This window comes from Aotus nancymaae, unplaced genomic scaffold, assembly GCF_030222135.1.
Source record: "Aotus nancymaae isolate 86718 unplaced genomic scaffold, 86718_ANA_hifiasm-v0.15.2.pri h1tg000003l, whole genome shotgun sequence".
In the NCBI taxonomy this organism is placed as follows: Eukaryota; Metazoa; Chordata; class Mammalia; order Primates; family Aotidae; genus Aotus; species Aotus nancymaae.
In genome coordinates this window covers 237,033-262,728 of record NW_026988414.1, presented here as the reverse complement: position 1 = coordinate 262,728, position 25,696 = coordinate 237,033, and the positions used below count along the sequence as shown (strand labels likewise).

Below are 25,696 nucleotides of genomic sequence, written 5' to 3'. Positions count from 1 at the left end.
GGGAGAAAAACAGGGTGGCAAGGAGAGAAGAAGAGAGGGAGGCTACTTTCTCCATTACATTTCTAGGGAGCTCAGTTGGGTAAAGGGGTCTTAGAAGAGTCAAGCTATGATTTTCTTTGTTAAATAAACTGTATTTTAGAGCAGTTTTAGATTTACAGAAAAGCTGCACACAGGGGACAGTTCCCATGTCCCTCACCCCATTTCCCCACTATTCACATCTTCCATTACTATGGTACATCTGTCACAACGAAGACACCAACACTGGTTACTCACTAACAACTGAACTCCAACCTTTATTTGGATTTCACCAGTTTTTCCATTAGTAACCTCTTTCGTTCTTTCTTTCTTTAGACATAGTCTTGCTCTGTCATCCAGGCTGGAGTGCAATGTGGCGCAGTCTCAGCTCACTATAACCTCTGCCTCCGGTTTCAAGCAATTCTCCTGCCTCAGCCTCCCGAGTAGCTAGGATTACAGGCACCCACCACCACGCCTGGCTAATTTTTGTATTTTTAGTAGAGACGAGGTTTCACCATGTTGGCCAGGCTGGTCTTGAACTCCTGACCTCATGATCCACCCATCCTGGCCTCTCAAAGTGCTGGGATTATAGGCATGAGCCACTGTGCCCGGCCCCATTAGTAACCTCTTTCTGTTTCAGGATCCAATCCAGGGTAGTACACTGCATTTAGCTGTGATGAGATCATGAATCTGTAATGCTTATACAGCTTCCCTAAATGGGTAGTTTTCAGCCTCAGACTGCTCCCCTAATCCTAGGCACCTGTCCTCTGCCTACCCCTTATCATCAAAAATGGGCCCGGGGGCACTGTGAATTGATATACAGTAAACACCACTAGAGGGTGGTCCATGATGCCCCTCTGATACACTGAGTCCTATGCTCACTGCTTAACGCACACCAGATTGTCTTCTGAGGTGAGGAAACGTTTTAGAACCAAACAGAGGTAGTGATTATACACTACTGTGAATGCACTTAAAGCCAAGGAATTGTTCACTTTAAAACGGTTAATTTCATGTTATATGAATTTCACCTCAATCTACAAAAAAGTCCTATGCTTCCGCTGGCACACTGTGGCTACAACCATTCTTCATTGTGGGGATAACTTGGACCAAGCTTTCAAAATCACATCCCCCTCTGTGTCAATGCCGTCAGCGGTTTCTCACTGAATTAAGGATAAAATCCGAATTCTGCACCAGAGCCTAGAGGCACCTCCTTGACCTGAGCCCTGCCTTCTACCTCCACTTCGCCCCCCTTCACATGGCTGGCTCTCCTTCTCACACTGCCTGCCTCAGTTTCCCCTATAAAGGCTTCCTCTGACTAGCCTAATCAGAAGGAGGCCCGCTGCTGTTCCAGGCCACAGCCCCCGGTTGATCACCTGGAGTTATTTGTTAGGCTTCCTTGCCTGTCTGAGTTCCCTCTGTGGCCGTGGCACCTAGCACAGTGCCTGGCATATGGCAAAGGGGCTCAGTGGATACCTGTTTTTTTTTTGTTTGTTTTGAGATGGAGTCTTGCTCTGTTACCCAGGCTGGAGTGCAATGGTGCAATCTCTGCTCACTGCAACCTCTGCCTCCTGGGTTCAAGCGATTCTCCTGCCTCAGCCTCCCGAGTAGCTGGGATTATAGGCGTCCACCACCATGTCCAGATAATTTTATATTTTTAATACAGACAGGGTTTTGCCATGTTGGCCAGGCTGGTCTTGAACTCCTGACCTCAGGTGATCTGCCCGCCTTGGCCTCTCAAAGTGCTGGGGAGTGGATACCTGCTGTTGAGCTGGATGAGGGAATGAATGAGATGATGATCAACTTTCTCTTATTTCACTACTGGACGAGACCAGAGACCGAAGACGGATGAGAAGAGAAGCAGCTGGCTGCTGCCCTGCAGGGAGCTGGCCCTGAGTGCTGTGGGGACTAGTGGGGTGGGGTGGGGTGGAGGGCGGAAGGCAGAATCCTCATTGGCCACAGGGCCTGAGTTGGTTCAGGGAAGGCCCCTGCACTGTCAGAAGCTGGGGAAATGAATTTTCTCTGGTCGCTTTTCATTTTGTCTGACATTTCCCACAACAGTTTTTCATAAGGAAGCCCAATATCTGAAAAAGGTAGTGTCCCCAGAGCATAAAGTGGCAAAGGGGCAGGGTGAGAAAGTGTCAGCCTGCCTCCTTGGCCCATCCCTAGGGTACCAGTGGAGACCGCTAGGGCTCTGAGAAACCAAGTTTTAAAGCTAGGTTTCTCAGAATCCAGCTTTTGGAACCTCTCAAAAACCTATGGTTTTCTTAAGGTATAATTTATATACAGTAAAACTGCCCCTCGGTAGTAATACAGTTCTGAGTTTTGACAAACATGTACAGTTGTGTAACACCACCACAATTAAGATACAGGACACTCCCACCGCCCCATGTTCCCTTGTGCCCCTTTGGGGTCAATCCCCTGTACCCACCCCTAGGCAACACTGATCTGATTTCTGTTCCTAAGGTTTTGTTTTCTTCCAGAATGTCTATATAGAATCAGATAGTGAGCATCCTTTTCTGTCTGGCTTTTCTTCACTTTTTTTAAAGCCTCTGATTTGAGACCAATGTTTAAATCTCAAAGCATTCAAGTTTTCCTAATCCTTCTTGAGTAAGAAGCAAAAAGTAAAACTTACCTTCTGGAACACTTGATAGTTGGATTTGGACCATATATCCAGCTGAGGGGGAAAGGAGAGAAAACTCATCAGCATCAGTCTTAGAATTCGAGACTTCAAGAAATAATATTGTAACTACTGTTAACCCTTCTTAAACTTGAAAAAAACATCTGATTATAGAATAATAGGATCTCAGGGTTGAAAAGGATCTTAATGTCCGTCTGCAGGTGAGTTAAGAAATGCAAATGAGACCTTGAGGCACCTGCTGCTTCTGAGGTTCACTTTCAACTTTGATTCTCACCACGGCTCTCGCATTTCTCAATGCCAAGGTCAATGCTGCCTCAGGTCCTTTGCACTTGCTGTGCCCTTTCCGTGACTTGTTTTTCCCATAAACTCTTATGTGGCTCTTCTTATGCTCCCTTTAGCTCAAACGTCGCCTCACCGGAGAGGCATTTCACAGTTACCCTATCAAAACAGTCTTTCCAGTACCTGGTAACTTGATTCTCTTCACTTTTTTTTTCTTTTTTTGAGGTGGAATCTGGCTCTGTCACCCAGGCTGGAGTATAGTGGTGCAATCTTGGCTCACTGCAACCTGCACCTCCTGGGTTCAAAAGATTCTCTTGCCTCAGCCTCCAGAGTAGCTGGGACTCCAGGTGCCTGCCACCACACCTGGTTAATTTTTGCATTTTTAAGATGGGGTTTCACTATGTTGGTCAGGCTAGTCTCAAACTCCTGACCTTAGGTGATCTGCCCTCCTCTGAATCTCAAAGTACTGGGATTACAGACAGGAGCCACTACACCGGTCCCTCTTTACCATTTCAAAATTTAAAGTTTTCGTAACATTTAAAACTGCCTGAAGCCCCACGATTTCTTTGTTTGCTTGTTTCCTGCCTGACTTGCCCGCAGGATGGAAGTTCAGTGATGACAGGAGGCCTGCCTTCCTTCCCACTGCCTCCCCAGGTCCAGAAATGGGGCCTAGCATGTCATAGGCATCAGTAGGTCTTTTCTGAGTGGAGGAAAGCTGGCAGCATCCAGCTGCTGAGCACCTGTTCCATGCCATGCACCACACTAGGCCCTTCACTCACACACTCGTGGAATCCCCAGGACTGGCCCTTGTGGCTGGTCTCATGAACAATCATACTCTCCAGACAACAGTTCAGAGCCGTTCCTGAGCCCAAGGCTATCTGGCGAGACATCTTACAAATGGCCTCAGCTGGTGATGCTCAAATCCTGCCTGGGCATCAGAAGCCCCTGGGGGAAGTTTTTTGTTTTTTAATATACAGATTGCTCAGTCCCTCCCTAGAGTGTCTGAATCAGTGGCTGGAGTGGGCCCAAGAGCCTGTTCCATTGTTTTGTAGCCCCTGCTTCCAAGGGTAAATGTGATGCCTGGCCGGTCAAGAGCCCCTGCTCTAGGGCACCCCTAGTTGACAAATGAGGAAGCTGGAGGAGGTCTGAGAATGTGGGGAGGACTCAGAGTAAACCCAGGCCAGTCCTCCTCTGCCTATACTTGGTCACCCACAGGGTACTTCAGTAGCTCGTTCTAACCAAAACCATTTTGATTTTTACTGGTTTGCATGATATACCAAATCAATGACTTCTGACTGTTTCAAGAGTTTAGAACAAATTAAGCATGGCAAAAATAGAACTACCCCCAATACAGTGCTGAGAGAGACAGCTCAAGGGCAATGAGGAAATGAGAAAGCCGTCACTGTGTTCCGTAGGTGCTAAAAAGTTGACTTTAATATATGAGTTCAAGAGCTGAGTGAATGGAACACCTGGTCAAAGGGCCTCTGGGAACCTGCCTGTGGGGCTGGCCAGCGGTTAAGTAGAACCCTGGGCCATGGCGATTTAGGGCTGTGTGTGTTGTGTGATTGATTTTGGAGCACCAGAAAGCACTGAGAAGCAATCGAATGGGAAACATCCTTTAAGAAGCCAGGCCATGATGTGCTGCATTTGACCCAGGACACTCCAGAGCTCCGTGTCTATTCTGTGGAAGACATTGAAACCTGGCTTTCTGAAAACAGTGCTTGGAAATGAAAAGCAGGGCTGTAAACATGCATATTCATTTAGTTCTCCTGGCTTTTCCCTGTTCACAATCAGTTTCATGAAAATTCCACTGTGTTTGAAAACTTTTAGGATAGTAGAGAAGGTTAAGATGATTCTGAGGAGGCCACTCTGTACTTCTGTAGGACTCCTGCTGGAGAAGGGAGAGGTTTAGTTCATCCAACTCCAGGACAAACAATGGAGGTGCTTTCACTGATCAAGCATTCATTCGTTCAATCAAAAAAATGAACCTCAAGTTCACCCACTTCTCCCTACCCCCACTGCCTGCACCATCTCCTTCTTGGATTGCCACAAAAGCCCTCAACAGCTCACCTTCCTCCCACTTTGACTAAACTGCTCTTCAGAAAGGTGGTGTCAATTGCCCATCAGTGCCCCTCACTTAAACCACTGGATAGGGTAAGAATTTTAAAGATCTTCCAGTGTTGGAATTCTAGTTTGACAGCTCAACAATTTGCAAGGGGAAAAGTGACATGTTGCCTCCAGATAACTCTGAAGGAAACCTCAAAAGAAACATATGAAATTAATTCCCCACGTTATCAATTCTGTTGAAGAAAACTACTGTTGGGCAGCTGGTCATGTTTGGAGGATAAATTAGGTTCATATTACTTTCTCAGCGCAGTTTAGCCCAGGGCTTAACAAATCCACCATTTAAAGACTATTCAGGAGTTGCAGGATGAATAAGAATGACTTTTGCATCTTTTCCTTGTACCAAAATCACTGCCAAGATGACAGGGAGAAGCCAAAGATTCTAAATCTCAGTTTTAGGAAGAGGAACATCGATGTCTGAACTTGGAACTAATATAGTTCTCCTTCCATTTTGAGCCCACAGCTGTTTCTTCTGAAGTTCTCCACTGTTTACCCTTCCTGCTTACATCATACATAAGCAGACCAAGACATTCACACAGAGCCGAGAAAAACAGAAAGAAGACTCTGCTAGATTAAAAAGTTATAGTTTTTCTTTAAAAGATAAACATATTTAAAAATCCCTCTGGTATCTGCAAAATGTTTGAATTTTTAAAAATCTAGAGAAAAATACGCAGAGGTTTAATGAAAACATGGCCACTCCAGCCTAATTATGGATTCTCAAAACACACCACATTTGTTCAAAGTGAGGACGATGCTCTTTTTGAAAGGTTTAAATATATTATTCAGGACCCTAGGGAAAAGCTCCTATTGTCTGGGACAGAAGGACCTCAGACAATACAGTCTGTTTACCTGACGCTCATGGGTGAGAAAGGGACGCCTTAACAATAGGGCCCTCTTTTGCTAGGAGTGCACAGCAGGTGGCTCACACTTGATTTTCTGCTAGATTTATGCCAAAGAAAGCCACTGAAATGAGCATTCCAAAGTCGATGCTCTGCCTCTCCTCAGGGCCAGGAAGATTTCAGAAATTTATTTCAGGGAGCCAGGACTGATCCAAGTGAATATTTATTAGCTTCAGCTTATTTGCTGCAGAGGCAGGCATGGCTACCAATTCTTTGCTGGCTGCAATACTCAAAAAAGGAGCATTCTGGAAGCTGCAAACCTTCAGCCTGATGAACAAGAAATTATTCTTAACTATTGTGACAGGAAAAAGAAAGTGAAGCACCCTTCAGTATTCTGAGCAAGCGTTAGAAAGATCTGAACACAAAAGTCAACCTTGTGGTAATTGGTGGCTGAGTCTGCAGTCTCCGGAGCAGCCTCCTGGCCTCTGGGGATTGGAGTAAGTATTTTAAGGGTGGGGGTGTGGTCTTTCTCAGGTGAAATGAAAAGAAACCCTGCAGATGACCAACTGCTTTAGCACAGACACATCGGTTCTCAGGGCAAACACCAAGATATCAAAAGACCTCTCGATACACTGGAAGAACTGGTGAAAATAGTGACAAATCAAAATTATTCACTGAAAAGAACAATCAGAGTGACCTAACATCAGCAGGTAGGTGATTCTATCAGCAATGCGGACCACGCCCACCCCCACCTCTACCACAACCAGCAAGGGCAGATGCCATTTACTTATGACGATCATGATGAGGTATTCGGCCTGCACTTAATCTGCATTATCTTTTAAAATCCTTTTGGCAATAAAGTGAGGTTGATAAAATCATTTCCAATTCACAGATGAGGACGCTGAGGCTCAGAGAAGTTAGGCAACTTGTCCAACACCACGCAGTTAATGTAAGGTGGGGATTCAAAACCAGGTCTGTGTGCAGAAGCCCAGCTCTTACCCTGGAGGAAGAGACTGCCTTCCAGCTAGACAGCAGGCGGGATGCTGGGGCTTCGCGCTCCCCAAGCTGCCACGCGCGCAGCTCTTCTGGGAGCACGGCTCTGCTTCGAGACCTGCCGCTGTGACGACCACTGCCGCTAACATTCATTTAACAGCAAGCACACATTTTGGCAGCTTATCAGAAAGTTATCCGTCTGTACTTCATTTCAAAAAACAGTGAATTGATTTTAAATTATCTAAATAAAACTCAGAAGCCACATAAGGTTTCAACTTTTAGAACCTTTATTTAGTAGCTTCATCTTGCAAGGTCAACAGGTGATAGGCTTTGATAGGCCTATCAGTTTGGGTAGAATGCTACAAACCAGCAGTGCTGATGGGTTTCTCCATGGCTACCCACATTTTGAAAACTATGAACTTCTATGTGGTCACCTTCTCAAATCTGTCCACCCTCCCCAGAGAATGAAAGAGTGAACAAGAGCTTCACCCAAGAACACAGTGTTACAGGTCTATTATTCTTCAATTGTTCACTTTCAATCAGGACTTGCATTTGTTACCAAAAAACTGCTGAAAGCACAATTTCAGGGCATCCTCTGCATATGAATTAAACTGGATTCCCCTTTCCCTGGCTTTCACCCTTCCCTCTAGAAGTAACAAGAGGCCATTTTTCTGAAGGTCGTCTGAACAATTTCAAAGGCTATAACAAATCAAAATGTTCCCTGCATCTGATATCAAACAGGGCTGATGCCAACACTTATTAGAGAAATCAGATTCAGCTCCCCACCCCCTCGACCCACATGCACACACACAGCCAACTTTGAAGTGGGAAGAATGCGGGGATCAGAAATTACCCTGGAGACAGCTCTGGCTGTCTTTGAAGGTTTCCTTTGATACCACCATTTCTTTTCCTCTCTTATGCTTGGAGGCTAAAAGCTGCCTTTTTTTTTTTATTGATATGGGGTAATTAATGAAGCTATAGCATTAACATAACCTAAATCCCCTAATAAGATAAATTCAACCGAGACACATATTTTTCAGTTAAGTCTGACTGGTATAAAATCAGGACAATGGCCAGGTATTCATCTTAAATCCTGCCTTTTAACATGCTGAGTCATGGCTCTTGCTACTCCCTGATTGCAATGAATAAGGGGTTGGTAAGTCTGAAAAGCATTTTTATGTTAGAGGAATCAGGCTATTGGTCCTTGGTATCAAAAATATGCATCATGGGTAAAGAGACAGGCTGCTAGGGTCATGGTGGTGGTTGTTATAAGCCAAGTGCAAAATGACAGCATTGCTGGGATGGATTCTGATGGGGATAAAACCTGCAAGGTCGGGAAGTTAGGGGTGGTGCTGGGCCACTACAGTAGCAACAAAGATAATGAAACTTTCGAATGTGCTGGTTGCTTTGGGCTTGGAGGACACAGAAAGACAACTGCAGAGGCAGAAGTTAAGCCCATAGGAGGCTTCCTGAGCCACACCCAGGGCCTCTGTGGCTGTGCTCCAGCAGACTGCAGCGAAACACCCCCCTGCAGCCACCGAGGCACCAACTCAGCAAACGCAGGGCTGCGTCCTGGGAACAGCAACGTTTCCAGCAACAACGTGCTCTTGTAGAACACACGTCAGGCCCGGATGGCCCCTTCCAGATGCCACAGTTCATTTGGGATGTGCCAGACAATTCAACACATTAATTGCACTAATGCCTAGATTGTATATAAATAAAGTACACACACACGGAGTACTGCAAATAGAACACTAATAATGTCTGCATGGTTTATTTTTATCACTGGTGAAGTGTTCTGAAAAAAAAGAAGGGGCTAATCAAATTGGCTAGGATTAGATTCTGGGCGAAGCAGTCATTTGAGAGCTTCTCTACCAAATGTGGTCAGTGTGTCCTTAAAATAACAAAGGGGCTTGGTTCTCTCAGCCTTGCAATTTCCAGTTTTAGGGTCCCTGCTTACTGCTTGGGCCAACGCACACAGATGAAAAGGGGGACACAAGGCTCCCCGTCCCACCACATTTCTGATGTCAATCAGGGTCCCAAATGCACAGCCACTTTCCTTCCGAGGAAGAGAAGCCGTGCTCATCTCTCATCAGGAGGGCCCGATGGCGCCCTTTCCTCGCGTCTCCTGTATCCTTGGACTTATTTACGACTTCAATTCCTGCTGCTCCTGTTAGTTCCATTTCTCATTTTTGATTCTCCACTTTCCATTCCAGCTTAAGCATTTTCATATCCCAAGCAGGCTTTTTCATCATCCCCTCCCAGACAGGACTGGGCTCCTATTGTGCTCCTGGCACAGAAGTGCACCCTGGAGACAGAGTCACAGGATGGAGCCTGTGCCCTTGAGGAGCTCCTGGTAGATGCAGGATCGAGATCTGGCCCCATGTGGCTGTGGGCAACCTACCCATTCTAGGTCTCAGTTTCTTCATGTGTACAATGAGTCTTAGAGCAGCACCTGTGTTATGATGCTGTGGGGAGGATGCGATGGCCACCGTGGGCAAAGTTCACTTTGTGCAGTGCCAACCTGACCAATGTGTGCCAGTCGGTATTTTTATTAATTGCAAGACAGACATGTAAATGATCATGCTGCAGTAATTGCAGTACTAGTACAAGATTGTTCTGGATTCTACAGGTATGTAGATAACGATGATGACTCCATGCTATTAAGGAGAGGCAAACCCTGGTCTGCCATCTCCAGGGCACATGCTCATAAGCAAAGAGGCTCTTGGGAAAATGGGGACAAGATGGGAAGGAAGATGGCATTCAGCCATTGTAAAGGGAAGAGTAAAACTCTGTCAGGTGGACTAGGAGGGATCCCAGGGCGAAAGGCACTGAACGTGCACATATGTGAAAGGGTCTGGCATGTCCTGGGAGCTACAGGGAGCACATGAGGCGGGAGATAAGATGAGGTGTGTGTAGAGAATGATGGCAGATGAGATGAGAAAGGAGGGCAGGGGCCACGTCATGAGGCATTTAGATGCCTTGCAGAGGAGTCTGGATTTTATTCTACAAGCCAGAGTTTTCAGAAGTATGTTCTGCAAAATGGCAATGTCACAATATGTTCTAAGAATAAAGGAAGAGAAAAAGAATTTGGTGGCCAGACAAGTTAGGAAAATATCGCTTACTCTCTACTCCCTGTCAGAGATTCATAAGGCACCTCAGCAAACTGGTTTCCACGGTAAAGAAACCCGCCGAACTTTCTCTAACCCAGAGTTTCTCAAACTTGTTTGACCACGCATCGCTTTGTGCCTACCATCTATTAATATCCCACTTTCCTGCTTCGGGGAGGGCTGCTTTGGGCAAGGGGGAGATGGCGAAAAGAAAGAGAATCATCCGCTCGCATGTGTATTTTAGGAAGACAGCTCTGGAAGCCAAGTGAAGGACAGACTGTGAGGGAGGCAGGACCGGAGACTAGAAGTGAGGCGGCGCGTGCATTCTTCAGCACAGGGATGATGAGAGCCGGGGAGGGGGAGACGGGTGGGGCCCAGTTTGAGAGTTACTTAAGAGGGAGAACTGCCGGTAGTCACTGACAGCCTAGATCAGCAGGATGAAGGGAAGAAAGGTTTAACCCATGAGGTGGTGATACTGTTAACCAAGATAAGGAAGAGGAGGGAAACTGAGTTTAGGGTGAGAGATGATGAGTTTTGTTTTGGACAGGCTAAACTTGAGGAACATGGGAAGAAGTCTAATCTAGAAACAAATCATGAGTGATCCTTGTGTGGGTGACACGGATGAGAATGGTCAAATAGGCAGAGGGAGAAGAAAACTCTGGGAAACAGGAAGTCAAGGGGGAAGATGAGAAGAAAGCAAGTAACTGGAGCAGCTGAGAAAGGGCGGTCACAGGCGTTTCGGAAGCACCGCACCCTATGAAACTCTATACTCCAAGACCTCTGTTTTAAGTGTAGAATAAAAATAATACTAGTTATCATTTATTGAGTATTTACTATTTACTGGACACTTTCAGTAAGGGGCAATTAAATAGAATGTTAAAGGTATCATGCAAAGTAGGTAAATCTCCACTCCCTCTTATGATGTCAATTCAAAGCATGCTTCATTTGCACCCTGAGTTGGTAACTCTAGTAGCACGGTCCTGGTTACGACTCACCTTTCTATGTATTCCTTCTTCATCTCTCCAATTTCCCTGTAAGTCCCTGGCAAGCAAGGGCTGTTCTGTACCAGGTGTGACTATGAAGTTGTCAGCTTTGAAAAAACCCAACAAGAATGGTATCTCAAAATGCCACTGCCCGTGGTCTCTGTGAGGGTACACACTACCCTCAGTGCTGCCTCTGCTGCTGACCGACGGTGTGGAACCTTCTGGAGCAGCTGTCAGAGTTGACGAATCAGACGCACAGACCACACCTGACTGATGACTCACTTTACACGCGTGCTCCAGAGACATTTGGCTTTCCCAAAAAGGAAAAGGAAACCTCCCCTCAATGAATGATTTGGTATCAACGAGGAAATTTACGAGAACTGTGCACAGTCCTCCGAGCAGGAATAGTGTCCCACGCAGACGACACTTGTGTGGAATGTGGAAATGCTGGGTTACTTGTTCAAAACACACATCTCATTATATCACGGGCCGTGCTTTTTATGCAATGCCCTGCTATGTGCTAAGCCACAGTTACCACCTGTTTTGAAGAACACTCCATTCTCATTATAATGTGGCTGTTGGGTGGTAAGTGCTAGTATTAATACTAACTAACTTTTATATTTTAACGAGAGTCACGAGAGAAGGAAAGGCTCTCGATGGGGTGGGGAGACCAGGCTCGGCACTGGGAGTGGCCTGGGAGAGTCTGGGGCATCTCAGGCTGGGGGCTCATTACACTCCGGTGCAAACACAAAGGAAGGCTGTCAGCTCCCATCAGCATCCTCTGACGCTCTCTGTGGAGCCCTATGGAGACTGTGCAATCGAAAGGAATTAGAGGTTCACACAGGTGAACTTTCCATGAAGCAAGTCACCTGTGGAAATAACACGTCTTCTTTCAACAGCAGTATCCAATATATGCTGCTGTGCACAGCAACTTCCTAAGGGCTACTTGTTAGTTTTGGGGAAAAAGAGTGTCATCAGGTTGTGTCAAATGAACAGGAATTTTCCTCGTGGTTCTAGGAAAAGCAAAATCCTGAACCCTGGGCTATTGATGAGCTGCTTGACTTGGGGAAAAAAAAATCCATTTCCTCAGAAGACACATTTAATGAGGCAACTGGGGTCTAAGGTGATAAATTAGAAATTCAGCTAAAGGCATCAGGCTTAGAGGAAAAAGCAGAAGCTTGATGAAAAATGCAAGCAGAGAGAATGAAATGTTTTTTCATAAAGTGTTCATCCCCACACTGACAAATCTGTTTGTTGATCATTTCAGCTATGATTGCTAGTTTTTAATGCCATTCATCTGGGACTCGACTACATTTGTTCTGGGATACAGAAAATAAAGGAACGCACAAGACTCCGGAATGCTTACCTTGCCGTCTTCTGTGTAGACATTCTCGTGATAGCCCTTTACTATTGTTCGATCAATGAACAGGCTCCGCATGACGACGATCACTTTCAACACCTTTCCCAAGGTCACCTGCCAAGACACAAGCATGCAGACGCCTGAACATGCAAATCACACAAAGTCGGGCAGGAGTGTGAGAAGAAATGATCACCTAACCAATCCAGTGAGGCTGGGTACATGGTGCTGGCCCTGTGGAGCCTACGGCATTGAAAAATGAACTCTCAACAACAGCAAGTTCTTCCTGTCATCACTTAAAAATGTTTTGGGCCTCAACTCATCTAACTTCCCCGAATTTATTTATATTTTTGGCTTACAGACTCTCAGGATAAGTTTCATATGTTTACTATCTGCTGGAAAAAGTAAAATCCTTCCCCTTCCCATTTTAAGATTTTCTCTTTCAAGGGCACGGATCCTACAATTCTGGCAATTCTAGGATTTAGGGAGCACGTTGTTTCCGTACTATGTCATGGCCCTACGTGTACCAGTGCGATATGTAGAGAGTACAATACACAGAGTAAAGGCAGGTACCAAATGCCTCTCGGCTGAACTATCTACTTATAGTAACCGGTAAAAGTGGAAAACAATACCAAATAAAGTCAGGAGGTAAAAGAAAGTAGCTGGATTTTATCTCCAAAAAAGAAACATGATCCTGGAAATATATTTAAGTGCTTTTACTCTCAGAACCTAAGCACATATACATTAAAAAAAAAAATCCTAAAACAAGTGCAGTTTCATGTATGCCAGGGAAGAAGGAAGCTGCTGTGCTTGCTGGAAGAGGCTCAGCACCAGGAATAGAAACAGCACCTTCCTTTCTTTAGGGACACTATGGTGTGGCGATGGTTGTTTCTCCCCACCAAGACTCACGTTGAAATTTTATCCCCCGTGTGGTGCTGGGAGGTGGGGCCTAGTGGGGGCTGTTTGGGTCAAGGAGGAGGATCCCTCACAAATGGCTGGGTCCCTTCTCGAGGTACTGCGTCCCTGCTCTGGCGAGGCTGGGTCAGCTCCCTTGAGAGTGGGTTTTTACAAAGCCAGGACGCCCCTTGGGTTTTGTCCTTCACACAGGTCTGCCTCCGCTTAGACCGTCCACCATGTTGTGATGTGTTTGATGCAGCGCAACACAAAAGCCCTCACCAGACGGGGAAGCAGATAGGGGCGTCAGGCTTCGTACACTTCCCTGCCTGCAGCACTGTGAGCTTCATTCTTTTCTTGTAAATTACCCAGCTTCAGGTGTTCAGTTATAGCAACAATAGACAATATACGGATGAAGACAAAGGGCTCACGTAACTCTTCTAACACTTTGCTAAAGCTTTTCATTTCGTATATGAGATCCTGGACGCAGACCCCAGCCCGAGACCCGCCCGCCCATAGTCCTAGTTGTTCCAGTGAGGCTTTGATGTCACAGAATTTGCCAAAAGAAAGCCCTGCTGAGCTGCATAAGGAAAGCGCCGTAGCCCCAGATGGCCATCCTGATCCTTCAACTCCAGCCTGCCGTCAGTTCCTGGGGATGCCACCCCCATCACCCCTTCCTCATTTCCCCATCCCTTGCAGTTTTCTACCTGATTGTCCCCAACAGCAACTTTCCCCTTTCCTTGATCAGTCCTGGGTATCAGGGAACACCTCCCACATTTCATTCCTTCAATAATTTCAAGTGTTAGGTTGAATCCCCATTTCTGTATACTTTAAATAGTACTGAATATAAACACGGTAAGAAAAAAACATTCATCTACATGGAAGGGAACGCTAATAAAGACACTCTATTTCTGTACAGCACTTTTAAATATCGTCACACCATGTAATGTTCAGTGGGTCTCTTTATTTTTTGTTGTTCTATTTCCAATCAATGGGTCATTTTTTGGTGTAACTGAAAATCGTCATCTAAAGATGCCAATAAACTATGGAGGGAGAGTCAGTAACTCTGTCTTCAGTCAACATGTAGCCTATTGGAAGGAAGGGAGAGAGGGGGAGCAACTGAGTTATAGTTTTTTTTTTTTTTTTTTTTTTTTTTTTTTTGAGACAGAATCTTGCCCTTTTGCCCAGGCTGGAGTGCAGTGGTGTGATCTTGGCTCACTGCAATGTCCATCCCCCGGGTTCAAGGGTTCAAGTGATTCTCCTGTCTCAGTCTTCTGAGTAGCTGGGACTATAGGCATGCGTAACCACATCTGGCTAATCTTTCTGTATTTTTAGTAGAGATGGGGTTTCACCACATTGGCCATGCTGGTCTCAACCTCAAGTGATCTGCCTACCTTGGCCTCCCGAAGTGTTGGGATTACAGGCGTGGGCCACCACACCCGACCAAGTTATAGTTTTGTAATTACAGGCACTGAAATCAATACCTTTTCACTAGGCTAAAGTGAATGTAGGTCCAACACGTCTCCTCTGGGAGGGCCACTGTTGTAACTGTACATTTTAACTTTCTTTGCTAATAAGCCTAGATGACTAAGCAATTGTTTCCTGAAGCACCAAAACCCAGCTGACATTAATTAAATGACAAATTGCCTTTATAATTTAAGTTTCTTACGATGGATTTTAGAAACACACACTAATAACACCAGAATTTTATATTCAAATTTTTTTGTATCAAAATTTTGGTATTTTAAAGTTAACTAATACTTTGAAAAGTTAAAAATATAAATGTTTATTATGGAAAAATCTAAAATTAGAGAACAAAAGAAGAAGATAGTTATTTCCGATCTTGTGATGGAAAGATAATCACCATTAACATTTTGGGGTACTTCCTTTTAATGTTTTTATCATCAAAAGCTTACAGTTTTTGAATTTCTAACACTGTTTTAATGAAATTATATATGTATATTTTCAAATCAAATTTTTCCTTAAACTGATAAGTATTGTTCCATACTGTTACATAGTCTTCAAAAACAGTGTGCATTTCTGCAGGACATTCTGTTGAGAGTATATCCTACAATTTCTTTGACCTGGCTAAAGCAGCAGTTCTGGTTCCGACTTTGATGTTAACTGGATTCAGACCATTTCACCTCCATGAACAGGGGTTTGGGCCAAGTAACAACAGCTACCACTGTGCACCCCATGTGCCAGGCCCCGTGCCATCCCCTTTACCAGCGCATGGTCTCGCTGACTCCTCACAGTCATTCTGAGATGGGGATGCCATTATCTCCATTTACATGGAAGATATTTCTTTAACCATTCTCCTGTTGGTGGACATTCAGGTTGCTTCCATGTTTCCCCTTATATAAATATGGCCGCAACGTGCACTTTTGTTCGGAAAGTTTTCACCACATTTGGGATTATTTCCTTAGATTTGCAGAGTCATAACTGCTGTGGCAAACAGTACAAATATGTTAAGGTTTTTGATATAATCTGCTAAACTGCTAACCACAAGGGTTATGCCAACCAGAAAGGTACGAACACACCGATTTCATTCTGTTCTTGCCAGCAACGGGCACTACTAAATCAAAACAAAACAAAGTAAAATACAACAAAACCCTTCCCTGCCCAAAGTACCAACTTAATTGATTTTTTAAAACTTTTCATTAGGGAAGATTTAAAAACATACACACAAGCAAATGAAATAGTACAAAGAAGCCCGCGAACCCATCCCAACTTCAGCAATGACCAACTCCTGGCCCATCTTGTGTTACCTCCACCTCCACCTCCTTTTCCCTCCCTATGTTTCTCTTCTGAAACAACCAACAGCCATGGTATCACTTCCTCTGCAAATATTTCGGTATGTATTTCTCGAAGTCTCTGAAAGCACAAAAGCAGAACTACGACACCATCCCACATCTAATACAATAATAAATCTCTAATATCATCAAGCATTCAGTTCAGTGCTCAGATTTCCAACAGTCTCATAAATGCCACTTTATTAGAAGTCTGCTCATATCAGGATCCAAGTATGGTCCACACAATGTGACTGGCTGACGTGTCCCATAAGTCCTTCCCAAACTAAAGAGATCCCCCTCCCACCCCCATGCCCCCATTCTATCTGTTGAAGAGACGGGGTTATCTCCTACAGAGTCTTCCCCAGTCTGGATTTTGCTGATGGCATCCCAGTGGTGTACTTTAACATGCTCCTCCTTCCTCTGTATTTCCTGCAGATTGGTAATTAGATGAGATGCAGGTTTGATTTTTTTTTTTTTGGCAAGCTGACTTCTAGGGCTGTAGTAGTTTATGGATAGCCAGTGTGAAAAGCCTTGTACAGATCTCCTTCCGGGATCTTCTGAATCCATAAAGCTCTATGAAGTTTATCAATTCTTATTCTTTATAGAGACAAAAAAGATCCTGGTACTCATCTAAGTTGAATAGACATAGAATTATGGCTTTACGGATTTTTTTTTTTTTTTTTTTGAGACAGGGTCTTGCTCTCTCTCCCAGGCAGGAATGCAGTGGCACAATCTTGGCTTGCACAACCTCTGCCTCCCAGGTTCAAGCGATTCTTGTGCCTCAGCCTTTCGAGTTGCTGGGATTACATGCGTGCACCACAATGCCCAGCTAATTTTCCTATTTTTAGTAGAGATGGGGTTCCACCATGTTGGCCAGGCTGGTTTTGAACTCTTGACCTCAAATGATCCGCCTGCCTCGACCTCCCAAAGTGCTAGGATTACAAGCATGAGCCACATCACCCAGCCTGGATTTTTAACATGGTCATAATATGCCCAGTTTTGAAGCTTAACATTTTGAGGCTTTGGAACCAGGTTTCGGCTCTGCTGCTAGAAAGCTTGGCCTGGCTACCTACTTTCTCTGAACATGTAAATGGAGAAAATGGCACCCCCACCTCAGAATGACTGTGAGGAGTCAGCGAGACCATGCGCTGGTAAAGGGGATGGCACGGGGCCTGGCACATGGGGTGCTCAGTGGCAGCTATTGTTACTTGGCCCAAACCCCTGTTTGGACTTCATGGAGGTGAAATGGTTTGAAGCCAGTTAACATCAAAGCTGGAACCAGAACTGCTGCTGTAGCCAGGTCAGTGAACTGGCTGACCTGGCCTGTAGGTTAATTTCCCTGCCTGCTGTCACTCCTGGGGCTACAGGAAGCTTCTGAGAGGGGTTGACCGTTGTGCTGGACCTGAAGGATGAACAAGACGGTGGGGTCTGCTGAGCAACTGCTGAGCGGAAAGTGCCTGCAAGCCTGAGGTCAGGCAGCCAGACCTCCCGGCAGTGGCCATTCGGTGTGAAGGTCAATTGCTCCTACTCTTGCAGCACTGGGCTTCAGACCCTCATTTGCCACTTGCAGGCAGGGTGACCCAGGGAAACTCAGACAACCTCTGGTGCCTGTTTACTCAGCTGCGAAATGTGGCGGGACCTTTTGAGGAAATTAAAGGAGCCCATCCATGTAAATTTTGGGTGTGGTGCACAGCAAAGCTCAATGGCTGTTAGCTTCCTTTCTCTTCGTAGTGTGGTGGGAAGGGTAACGTAACAGGAGCACTCCTGGCCCCGCCATCAAGATGGAGCCTGGTGCGCGCTCCCTAGCAGTCCTTCGGCCCTCACATCGCTCTACCATGATTCCGATTCTCATGTATCTGGCATGGGCCAGTTTCTAACATATCTGGATGCACTAGGTTGTAGTGACCTTGAACTTTTTGATAGACCGATACAGCAATGCAGCACACAGAGGCCAATGGGCATCTTTCCACGAGCTAGCCAACGCTGGTCACAGTCAGAAGCAAAACGCCCACCGACAGGGCTATAGGTCGGCTCTTGGCAACTGCTATAGGATACCACTAATAAAAGCTAATGCCATCTGGTAATGAAGCGAGCTTGCTGTTGCCAAGGTAACACTTTTCTATACCAAGCAGCACATTTCCAAAGAGCTCACTCACTACTCACTGTAGAGAGTCAGGGGAGGCACTATGCTTCCTGAGCAGGAATCAAGGGACACTTGAAGAAGAAGCCTAGCCCGCCTCCCATCTGGTCATCACCTCCCAGAAGCGCATTTGGAAACGCTGCCCCTGCCTAGCCCCCCAAGAGGTCAGCTGCATTCTGGGCAGCGGGGGCTGAAACCGGGGGTCTTCTCTATCAGGTTCTCCAGCAATCACCCGCCAAGCTGTATTCCATGAAGAGAATTTCTAGTCCACTGTGGCGAGGCAAGTCACAAGGCAGGAAAGGAAAAGTGGGAGGAAAGCAGGAAAAGTATTTAGGTTCAGCTCTGCCAGCTGATGTCTAACAAAAACCTAGCAAATCTGCTGGTTGAAATGATATCTCTACTGCCTGACCATGTGAGCTGAGAAGGTGAGAGGAGCTGATCACTTAAAATGTTCTTCCCCCAGAACTCGTGTAGGGGAAAAGCGCTTTGAAACCGAGCAGTATCTGCGCCTAGGGTCAGGGGAGGTGAGCTGACCGAAAGCTTACCTGCATAAGGAACCCGGGACCAGATGGCAACACCCACCTGGCAGAAAGCACCTGTGCGGGAGGTGAAGGGGGATACTTTAGGGGCTTGTCAGCTAGACAAATGACGGAGTGTCTAAGCCCTGCTTTGGTGAGGGGTGTGTGTTAGTTAAAAAAAAATTTAAATGAAGCTAACCATTTATGTAAAACCACCCATGAATATTACTTTCTGTATGCAAAGTAAAAACCTGATATGTAGGTGCCATTAAGGGGTCTTTCTTAATTTAAATGATGTTTTTCAAGGTATAGTAGAAAGAAAGAGAGGGAGAGGGAGAGAGGCAGGGAGAGCAAAAGAGGGTAAGAGAAGGAGGGAGGGAGAGAGGAACGAGAGGAGGAGAGGTGGGCAGAGAGAGAGAGGGGAGAGAGACAGAGGAAGAGATGGGAGAGACGAGGAGAGACAGGAGAGATGGGGAGAGAGAAAGAGGAGGGGGTACAGGGAGGAAGGGAGGAAAGGAGGGGCAGGCGGGCACACCTAAAGGAGACTTAGGAAAGCATTTTCCTTCATACAATACTGAGAACCTTTCTCTTCGTACTAATTCCAAAGAAAGAACAGACTCAGGGGAGTGAGTGCAGTGAGCAGTGTCTTGCTGAAGAAATGTCTACGCTGTGTGCAACACTGGGCCAGGACACTGATCAGAACCACAGAACTGTGGAGCTGAAAAGGATGTAAACAATCGTTTTCTCTAACTTTCCCATTTCTAAAGAAGTAAACTGAGGCCTAGGGAGGTTACGAAGTATCAAATATGGCTCCTACCTTAAAGAAGATGACAAAGCTGACACGTGCCTGAAGTTGCTGGAGGCACCTGAAGCGCTCTGCCACCCGGAGCTCACGGTGTGCCTGAGGAATGGGAGTGGGGAGGAGGGCACTGCCTCACTGGACTGTCCTGCACAACCAGAAAATGCCTGGGTTCACACCTACCCAATTCACTATACATTTGGAAAGCGTAGCGCTGGCTGTACAGACGAGCAGTTCTCAAATGGGGTTCCAAATGGGAATCTCCTCCAAGAGGTGTTTTTAGATGTGGTCTGTAAAAACTGACCAGTGCCCCTGTACTTTTCCTGGGGGTCTTTCCTCCACAGAATGCAGATTTACCCCTTTGTTCTGGAACAAGGGCAGGTGCAGCCACCCAGGGCAGGCAGCTTTCTCCTCTGTCTGCCTAACAACCTGGATTCAGCCCAGGCAGGGGTCTTCTTTCAATTCTTAATAGAAGGAAGTTGAAGTTTTGAAAGATTTGAGTCCAAGGTCACTGGTTTTCTGTGAAGGACCAGAAGCTGCCCTTTGCTGTTTCCCTGTCTCATGCCTGGCCCATGACCCCACATCCGTGTCTATAAATCACAAGCAACGGTGACCAAAGAGCTCTGAGTCATGTACTCCTCCAGCCACCCAGGAATCCTCTCTGGGGCTCTGCTAAGTGGCTCAAAGCCTTGCCAGTCGAGATTCCTGGCTACCCTCACAAAGGACTTCATACACGCACCGCTGACCCCATCCCTAAGACGCTAATAAACTACTTGATTCCTCTAATTTTAGCATTTTTTAAAAAGTTAGCACTCTGAATTCTGCACAGCTGCTAGGTATGTGTAGCCCTGACAGAGTCGTGCTGGGCGGACTTGTTCTCTTAACAGCAGGTTTGAGAGCTGCGGCAGCAAGGGAAACTGGCTGTTGCTTCTTTCTAGGAAACTGCAAAATTGGATACAGCCAAGAGAAAACAGAGACAGACCAACTCTGAAAGGCTGAAATTCTGGCAGAGCTGGGGCAGAGAAGATAAATCGTCAAGCTATGGAAGAGGGGCTGCCGGGACTGCATCGAGCAGGACAGTAACCGAATCATAAAAAGAAAACGGGGCGATGTGACTTGGAAACCAAGAGGCCAGACTGAGGGACTGTCAGAGATAAACTGACGTTCTTCCACGCTGAAGGTCACTCATTTTGCTCTGCAAAACCAAACCAGTTGTGCCTCCGATGATAAAACACAATGTAATATAAGGTGATACGAGAAAGGAAAAATGGACCCGGAAGCGGCTCCCACGTGGACTAGACTCCAGATACAAAGTTGTTACAGCCCTAAGAGGTGAATTATATTTTTCCTTTGACAAGGACCCGGGAAAAATGAGGCAGGTAAACTGAATTTAGGGTCTGTTTGCCAACAAGTCAGAAACGAACTTGCCAGCAAGATAAGAGCGCACGGCGGCTGCAGCTCTGGACTCTGCGAGGGAAAAAGGCCTGCTTTTGGGTCTTGACTCTGCTCCTTCCTGGCTGTGTGACCTTGAGCAAGTCACTTACCCTCTTTAGGTCCTGGTTTTCTTGCCTGTCAACCCTGGAAGGAATGACACCGTGCAAGTGAAGTGCTTAGCACCACGTCTGAACCATGGCAAGGGCCATGGTTCAGTGGTGGTCATGGGTGTATTAGCCCATTTACAGGGTGCCGATAAAGACACACCCGAGACTGCGCGATGTACAAAAGAAAGAGGTTTATTGGACTTATAGTTCCACATGGCTGGGGAGGCCTCACATTCATGGCAGAAGGCAAGGAGGAACAAGTCTTATGTGGATGGCAGCAGGCAGAGAGAGCTTGTGCAGAGAAACTCCCATTTTTAAAACCATCAGATCTTGTGAGACCCACTCACTATCACGAGAACAGCACAGGAAAAACCAGCCCCCGTGATTCCACCATCTCCCACCAGGTCCCTCCCGCAACACATGGGAATTATGGGAGCTACAAGATGAGATTTGAGTGAGGGCACAGAGCCAGGCCACATCACACTAGTCCCCTCGGCACAGGGAAAGGCGGCGAGGGATGAGTGCCAGGGGTTTGGAGCCTGGGACCCAGGTTCAGCCCACACAGCCTGGGACCCAGGTTCAGCCCACACAGCCTGGGACCCAGGTTTAGCCCACACGTACAGAGCGGTGTGGCCTGGGAAATGCAGCCCACTTGCACTTTGGCTTTCTTACTTCCAGCATGAAGCCCTCTCTAAGGACTGCACAGCTGGAGCTATTGAGGGTCCAGGAGAGTTACTGTTGGACACTGCACTCAGTGGGCACACCCTGCATGGTGGCGAATATTCTCACTGTTAGCATTATTATGTTTTTTGAGACAGTCTCACTCTGTTGCCCAGGTTGGAGTGCAGTGGCATGATCTCGGCTCACTGCAACCTTCGCCTCTCGGGTTTAAGCGATTCTCCTGCCTCAGTGTCCTGAGTAGCTGGGATTACAGGTGTGCACCACCATACCCGGCTAATTTTTGTATTGTTAGTAGAGACGGGATTTCACCATGTTGGTCAGGCTGGTCTCGAACTCCTGACCTCGTGATTTGCTTGTTTTGGCCTCCCAAAGTGCCAGGACTACAGGTGTGAGCTACTGCGCCTGGTCCACCTAATTTTTTGTATTTTTTGTAGAGACAGGGTTTCACTATGTTGCCCAGGCTGGTCTTCGACTCCTGGACTCAAACAATCCATCTGCCTCGGCTTTCCAAAGTGCTGGGATTACAGGGTGAGCCACCATGACTGGCCTGTTATCATTATTTTTAAAAATTATCAAATGCCCTGCCTAAAAAGATGTGTTTTATATTTATATTTTTATTATTAGTTTTTAGAGATAGGGTCTTGCTCTGTTACCCAGGCTGGAGTGCAGTGGCATGGTCATAGCTCACCACAGCCTGGAACTTCTGGACTAATTTTTAAAAAATTTTTATAGAGACGGGGGTCTCACTATGTTGCCTAGACTAGTCTTGAACTCCTGGCCTCAAGCAGTCCGTCTGCCTTGACTGTCCAAAGTGCTGGGATTACAGGTGTGAATCATTGCACCTGGCTAACAAGGTTTTTTTATGAGGTAGTTTATTCCACTGATGAGTGAACTGGGGTCATTTGCCAAAGAACCATCAGTGTTAACAATTTGGGCAGCACTTCCGATGTTCCTTAGCTCTTCTATGTGCTCCTCTCTTCTAAACTCAGGAGTATGCTGGTTGCAGGGGAATTTCAACACAGTGGGCTAATCCATTTGCCAAGTGTCATAAAAGGTTTTCATGCCTCGGAAGGGTTATGGAATAGTTTTCCATTTCATATTGTAAATATAAAATTCTTCACAATCTTCCTAGCTCATCTCATCTCCCTTCAATAATAACAACAAAAGTTCACATAAAATGTAAAGAAACAAAGACAGAATAGAGAATCATGCTTCCCAACTGTGGTTTCATGTTACCTCTGGGCTTTCCTCGCAGTGTTGGGAAAAATCCCCCCAAACTATCAAAATTAGCTCATTTAATTTATAAAACATATATTCAAATACATAAAATACAGCCCTTCCAGAGAGAGCAAATACAGAATTCCTGCCGATGCCTGTATAAAAATAGGGACACCAATTCCAAAAAGATTCTCTGTGAATAAAGTGGGATTCAGGTTAACTGACAAAATGGGAAGCTACCGTTTTCCTGAACATACTGAAAATGTCAAGGTGTTCTGAACAGATGTGAAGAGGAATCCTCGACAGCACACGGCCTTATCTGTACGTGACACTGAACATGACAGTAATGAAGACTGCCTCACACTGTGTTCCTGTCTCATTCAAACTACCTGCCACCCAGGGAAGCTGCTGTTTTCTGTGCAGGGTGGAACCAGCTGGTCCAGGGGTAAGCACCCTACACAGTGGCCTGATAGAGAAGGCTCCGCCCTATACTGCTTAGGCAAATAAAACTGCCTCCTTCTAGGATCAGGCACAGTGGCTCATGCCTGTAATCCCAGCACTTTGGGAGGCTGGGGTGGGAGAATTGCTTGAGCCAGGGAGTTGAGGCTACGGTGAACTGTGTGTGGTCAAGCCATTGTTCTCCAGCGTGGGTGACAGAGCAAGACTTTGTCAAAAAAAGAAAAGAAAAAGGAAAAAACAACCTGCCTCCTTACAGAATTTGGACTGGAGAAGAATCATGGAGAAGAATCTAGAGCTGCCTTGGACTGCAAATTGCTTGCCCTTCCAGTTCCTTCCTTCCTTCCATCTATCCAACAAATGTCTGTCAAATACATGTTGTGTGCAGGCTAGGCATTAGGCACTCAGAGTGAGAAATGAAATAGACATTCACAGAGCTAACAGTCTAGTGAAGGAGACAGGAAACAAAGAAGTATATAAATACAGAAGTAGAAATTACAAAGAGTTAAGAAGGAAATGAACAAAACGGGGAGAGCTTAAAGAGAGATTATTCAGGTAATATCTACATGTGAAAAAAGTGACATTTAGAGCAGATCACTCGATTATTCACTTGCTCATTCATTTACTCAAATATTTATTAAGTACCCACCATGTGCCAAGGATTGTTCTAAGGACTGGAGACTAAGCAGGGAATAAAACAACTCGTGCTCTGAAGCTTCTACATTCTTGGTGGGGAAGGGGGTTGTGAGCAGATAAAAAAACAAAAAATATTTGGTCTGTATAGGGCTATGAAGACAATAAAGCTGGACAAGGGGGTTGGTTCGAGTTTGGTTGAAACCTACTGGGTAGACAAGGTTATCTATGCCCAGTGCCAGGGCAGAGCAGCACGGGCCGAGAGGGCAGCACCCGCAAAGGCCTGGCATCCTAGGAACAGGGAGGAGTCAAGCAGGTGGGCAAGAGTGTGGCTGGCACCAGCAAAGGCAGGCCGGGCCGGCCATGAGGAGCCTTGGAGGCTCTGATGAGGAGTTGAGTTTTGTCTGGTTGAAATGAAAAGGTACTGTAGGGCTTTCAGCAGAGGAGTGGCATGTCTGAGGCGTGCTTTTCAAGGAACACCTCCCTGGGTGCTTCGCGGAGGCATCGAGAGAAAAATGGAAAGACCGGGAGAGGGGATGATGGCGTTACTGAAATGGGGTCCTGATCCAGATCCCGAGAGAGAGCGTTCTTAGATCTTTCACAAGAAAGAATTTGAGGCAAATCCATGGAGTAACATGACAGCAAGTTTACTAGGAAAGTAAAGGAATAAAAGAATGGCTACCCCATAGGCAGGCTGCTCAGCTGATCATACTTATAGTTACTTCTTTATTATATGCTGAACAAGGAGTGGATTATTCATGAGTTTTCCTGCAAAGACGTGCGCATTTCCCAGAAATAAGGGTTCCTCCCCTTTTTAGACTACATAGGCTAACTTCCTGACATTGCCAGGGTATTTGTAAACTGTCACGGTGCTGGTGGGAGTGTCTCTTCAAATGCTAATGCATTATAATTAGCGTCTAATGAGTAGTGAGGATGACCAGAGGTCACTTTTGCTGCCATCTTGGTTTTGGCTGGTTTTGGCTGCCTTCTTTCCCACAACTTGTTTTACCAGCCAGGTCTTTGTGATCTGTATCTTGTGCCGACCTCCTGTTTCATCCTGTGACTAAGAATGCCTGACCTCCTGGGAATGCAGCCCAGAAGGTCTCAGCCTCATATTACCCAGATCCTATTCAAGATAGAGTTGCTCTGGTTCAAACGCCTCTGACAACGGCAGCTTCAATGAGGGTGGTGGCAGTAGAGAAGTGGGAAGCCAGTGGATTTAGCTGCTGATATAATTTGCTGATGGGCTGGATATGAGAGGAAGAAAAAAGGGGAAACTAAGTAAAGAAGTCTGTGGGCTTCTGGTTTGAGCACCAGGTAATGATTTTGCTATTTATTGAGAAGAAGGGAAAAAACCTGGAGGGGAAATATCACTTCCTTTTCACCAAGTTTTGGATTATTTCAGAATATCTAAGTGAAGAGATGTTAAATGGGCAGGCCAGCCACAGCCGAGGGCTGAGCTAGAGATAGTTCAATTTTATGAACAATAATAATAGGCCCTCTTTTTCAAGGTGGCCTCGGTGAATCTCAGATGTGCTGAAGCTCATCCTAAACCCACTCCTGTGAGCGGCATTAGTTTGGCCCCTCAGGGGCTCAAGGGGGCTCTTGCCCAAAAGTGGTGGGCCCCTGGACTACAACAGGACTGTCTCCTTGATGAGGCAGATTCAAGTCCAGGTGAAGGAGGTC

General features: G+C 46.0%; 1 protein-coding gene across 1 annotated transcript in view; it reads right to left on the bottom strand.

Moving 5' to 3' along the window:
* MED27 (mediator complex subunit 27) overlaps positions 1–25,696 on the bottom strand; it is a 215,960-nt gene that overhangs the window by 22,051 nt on the left and 168,213 nt on the right. Inside the window, exons 5-6 of the mRNA XM_012457934.2 lie at positions 12,348–12,455; positions 2,648–2,689 (exon numbers count right to left, since the gene is read on the bottom strand). Of these exons, the coding sequence (XP_012313357.1) occupies positions 2,648–2,689; positions 12,348–12,455 (150 nt within the window). The remainder of the gene's footprint in view (positions 1–2,647; positions 2,690–12,347; positions 12,456–25,696) is intronic.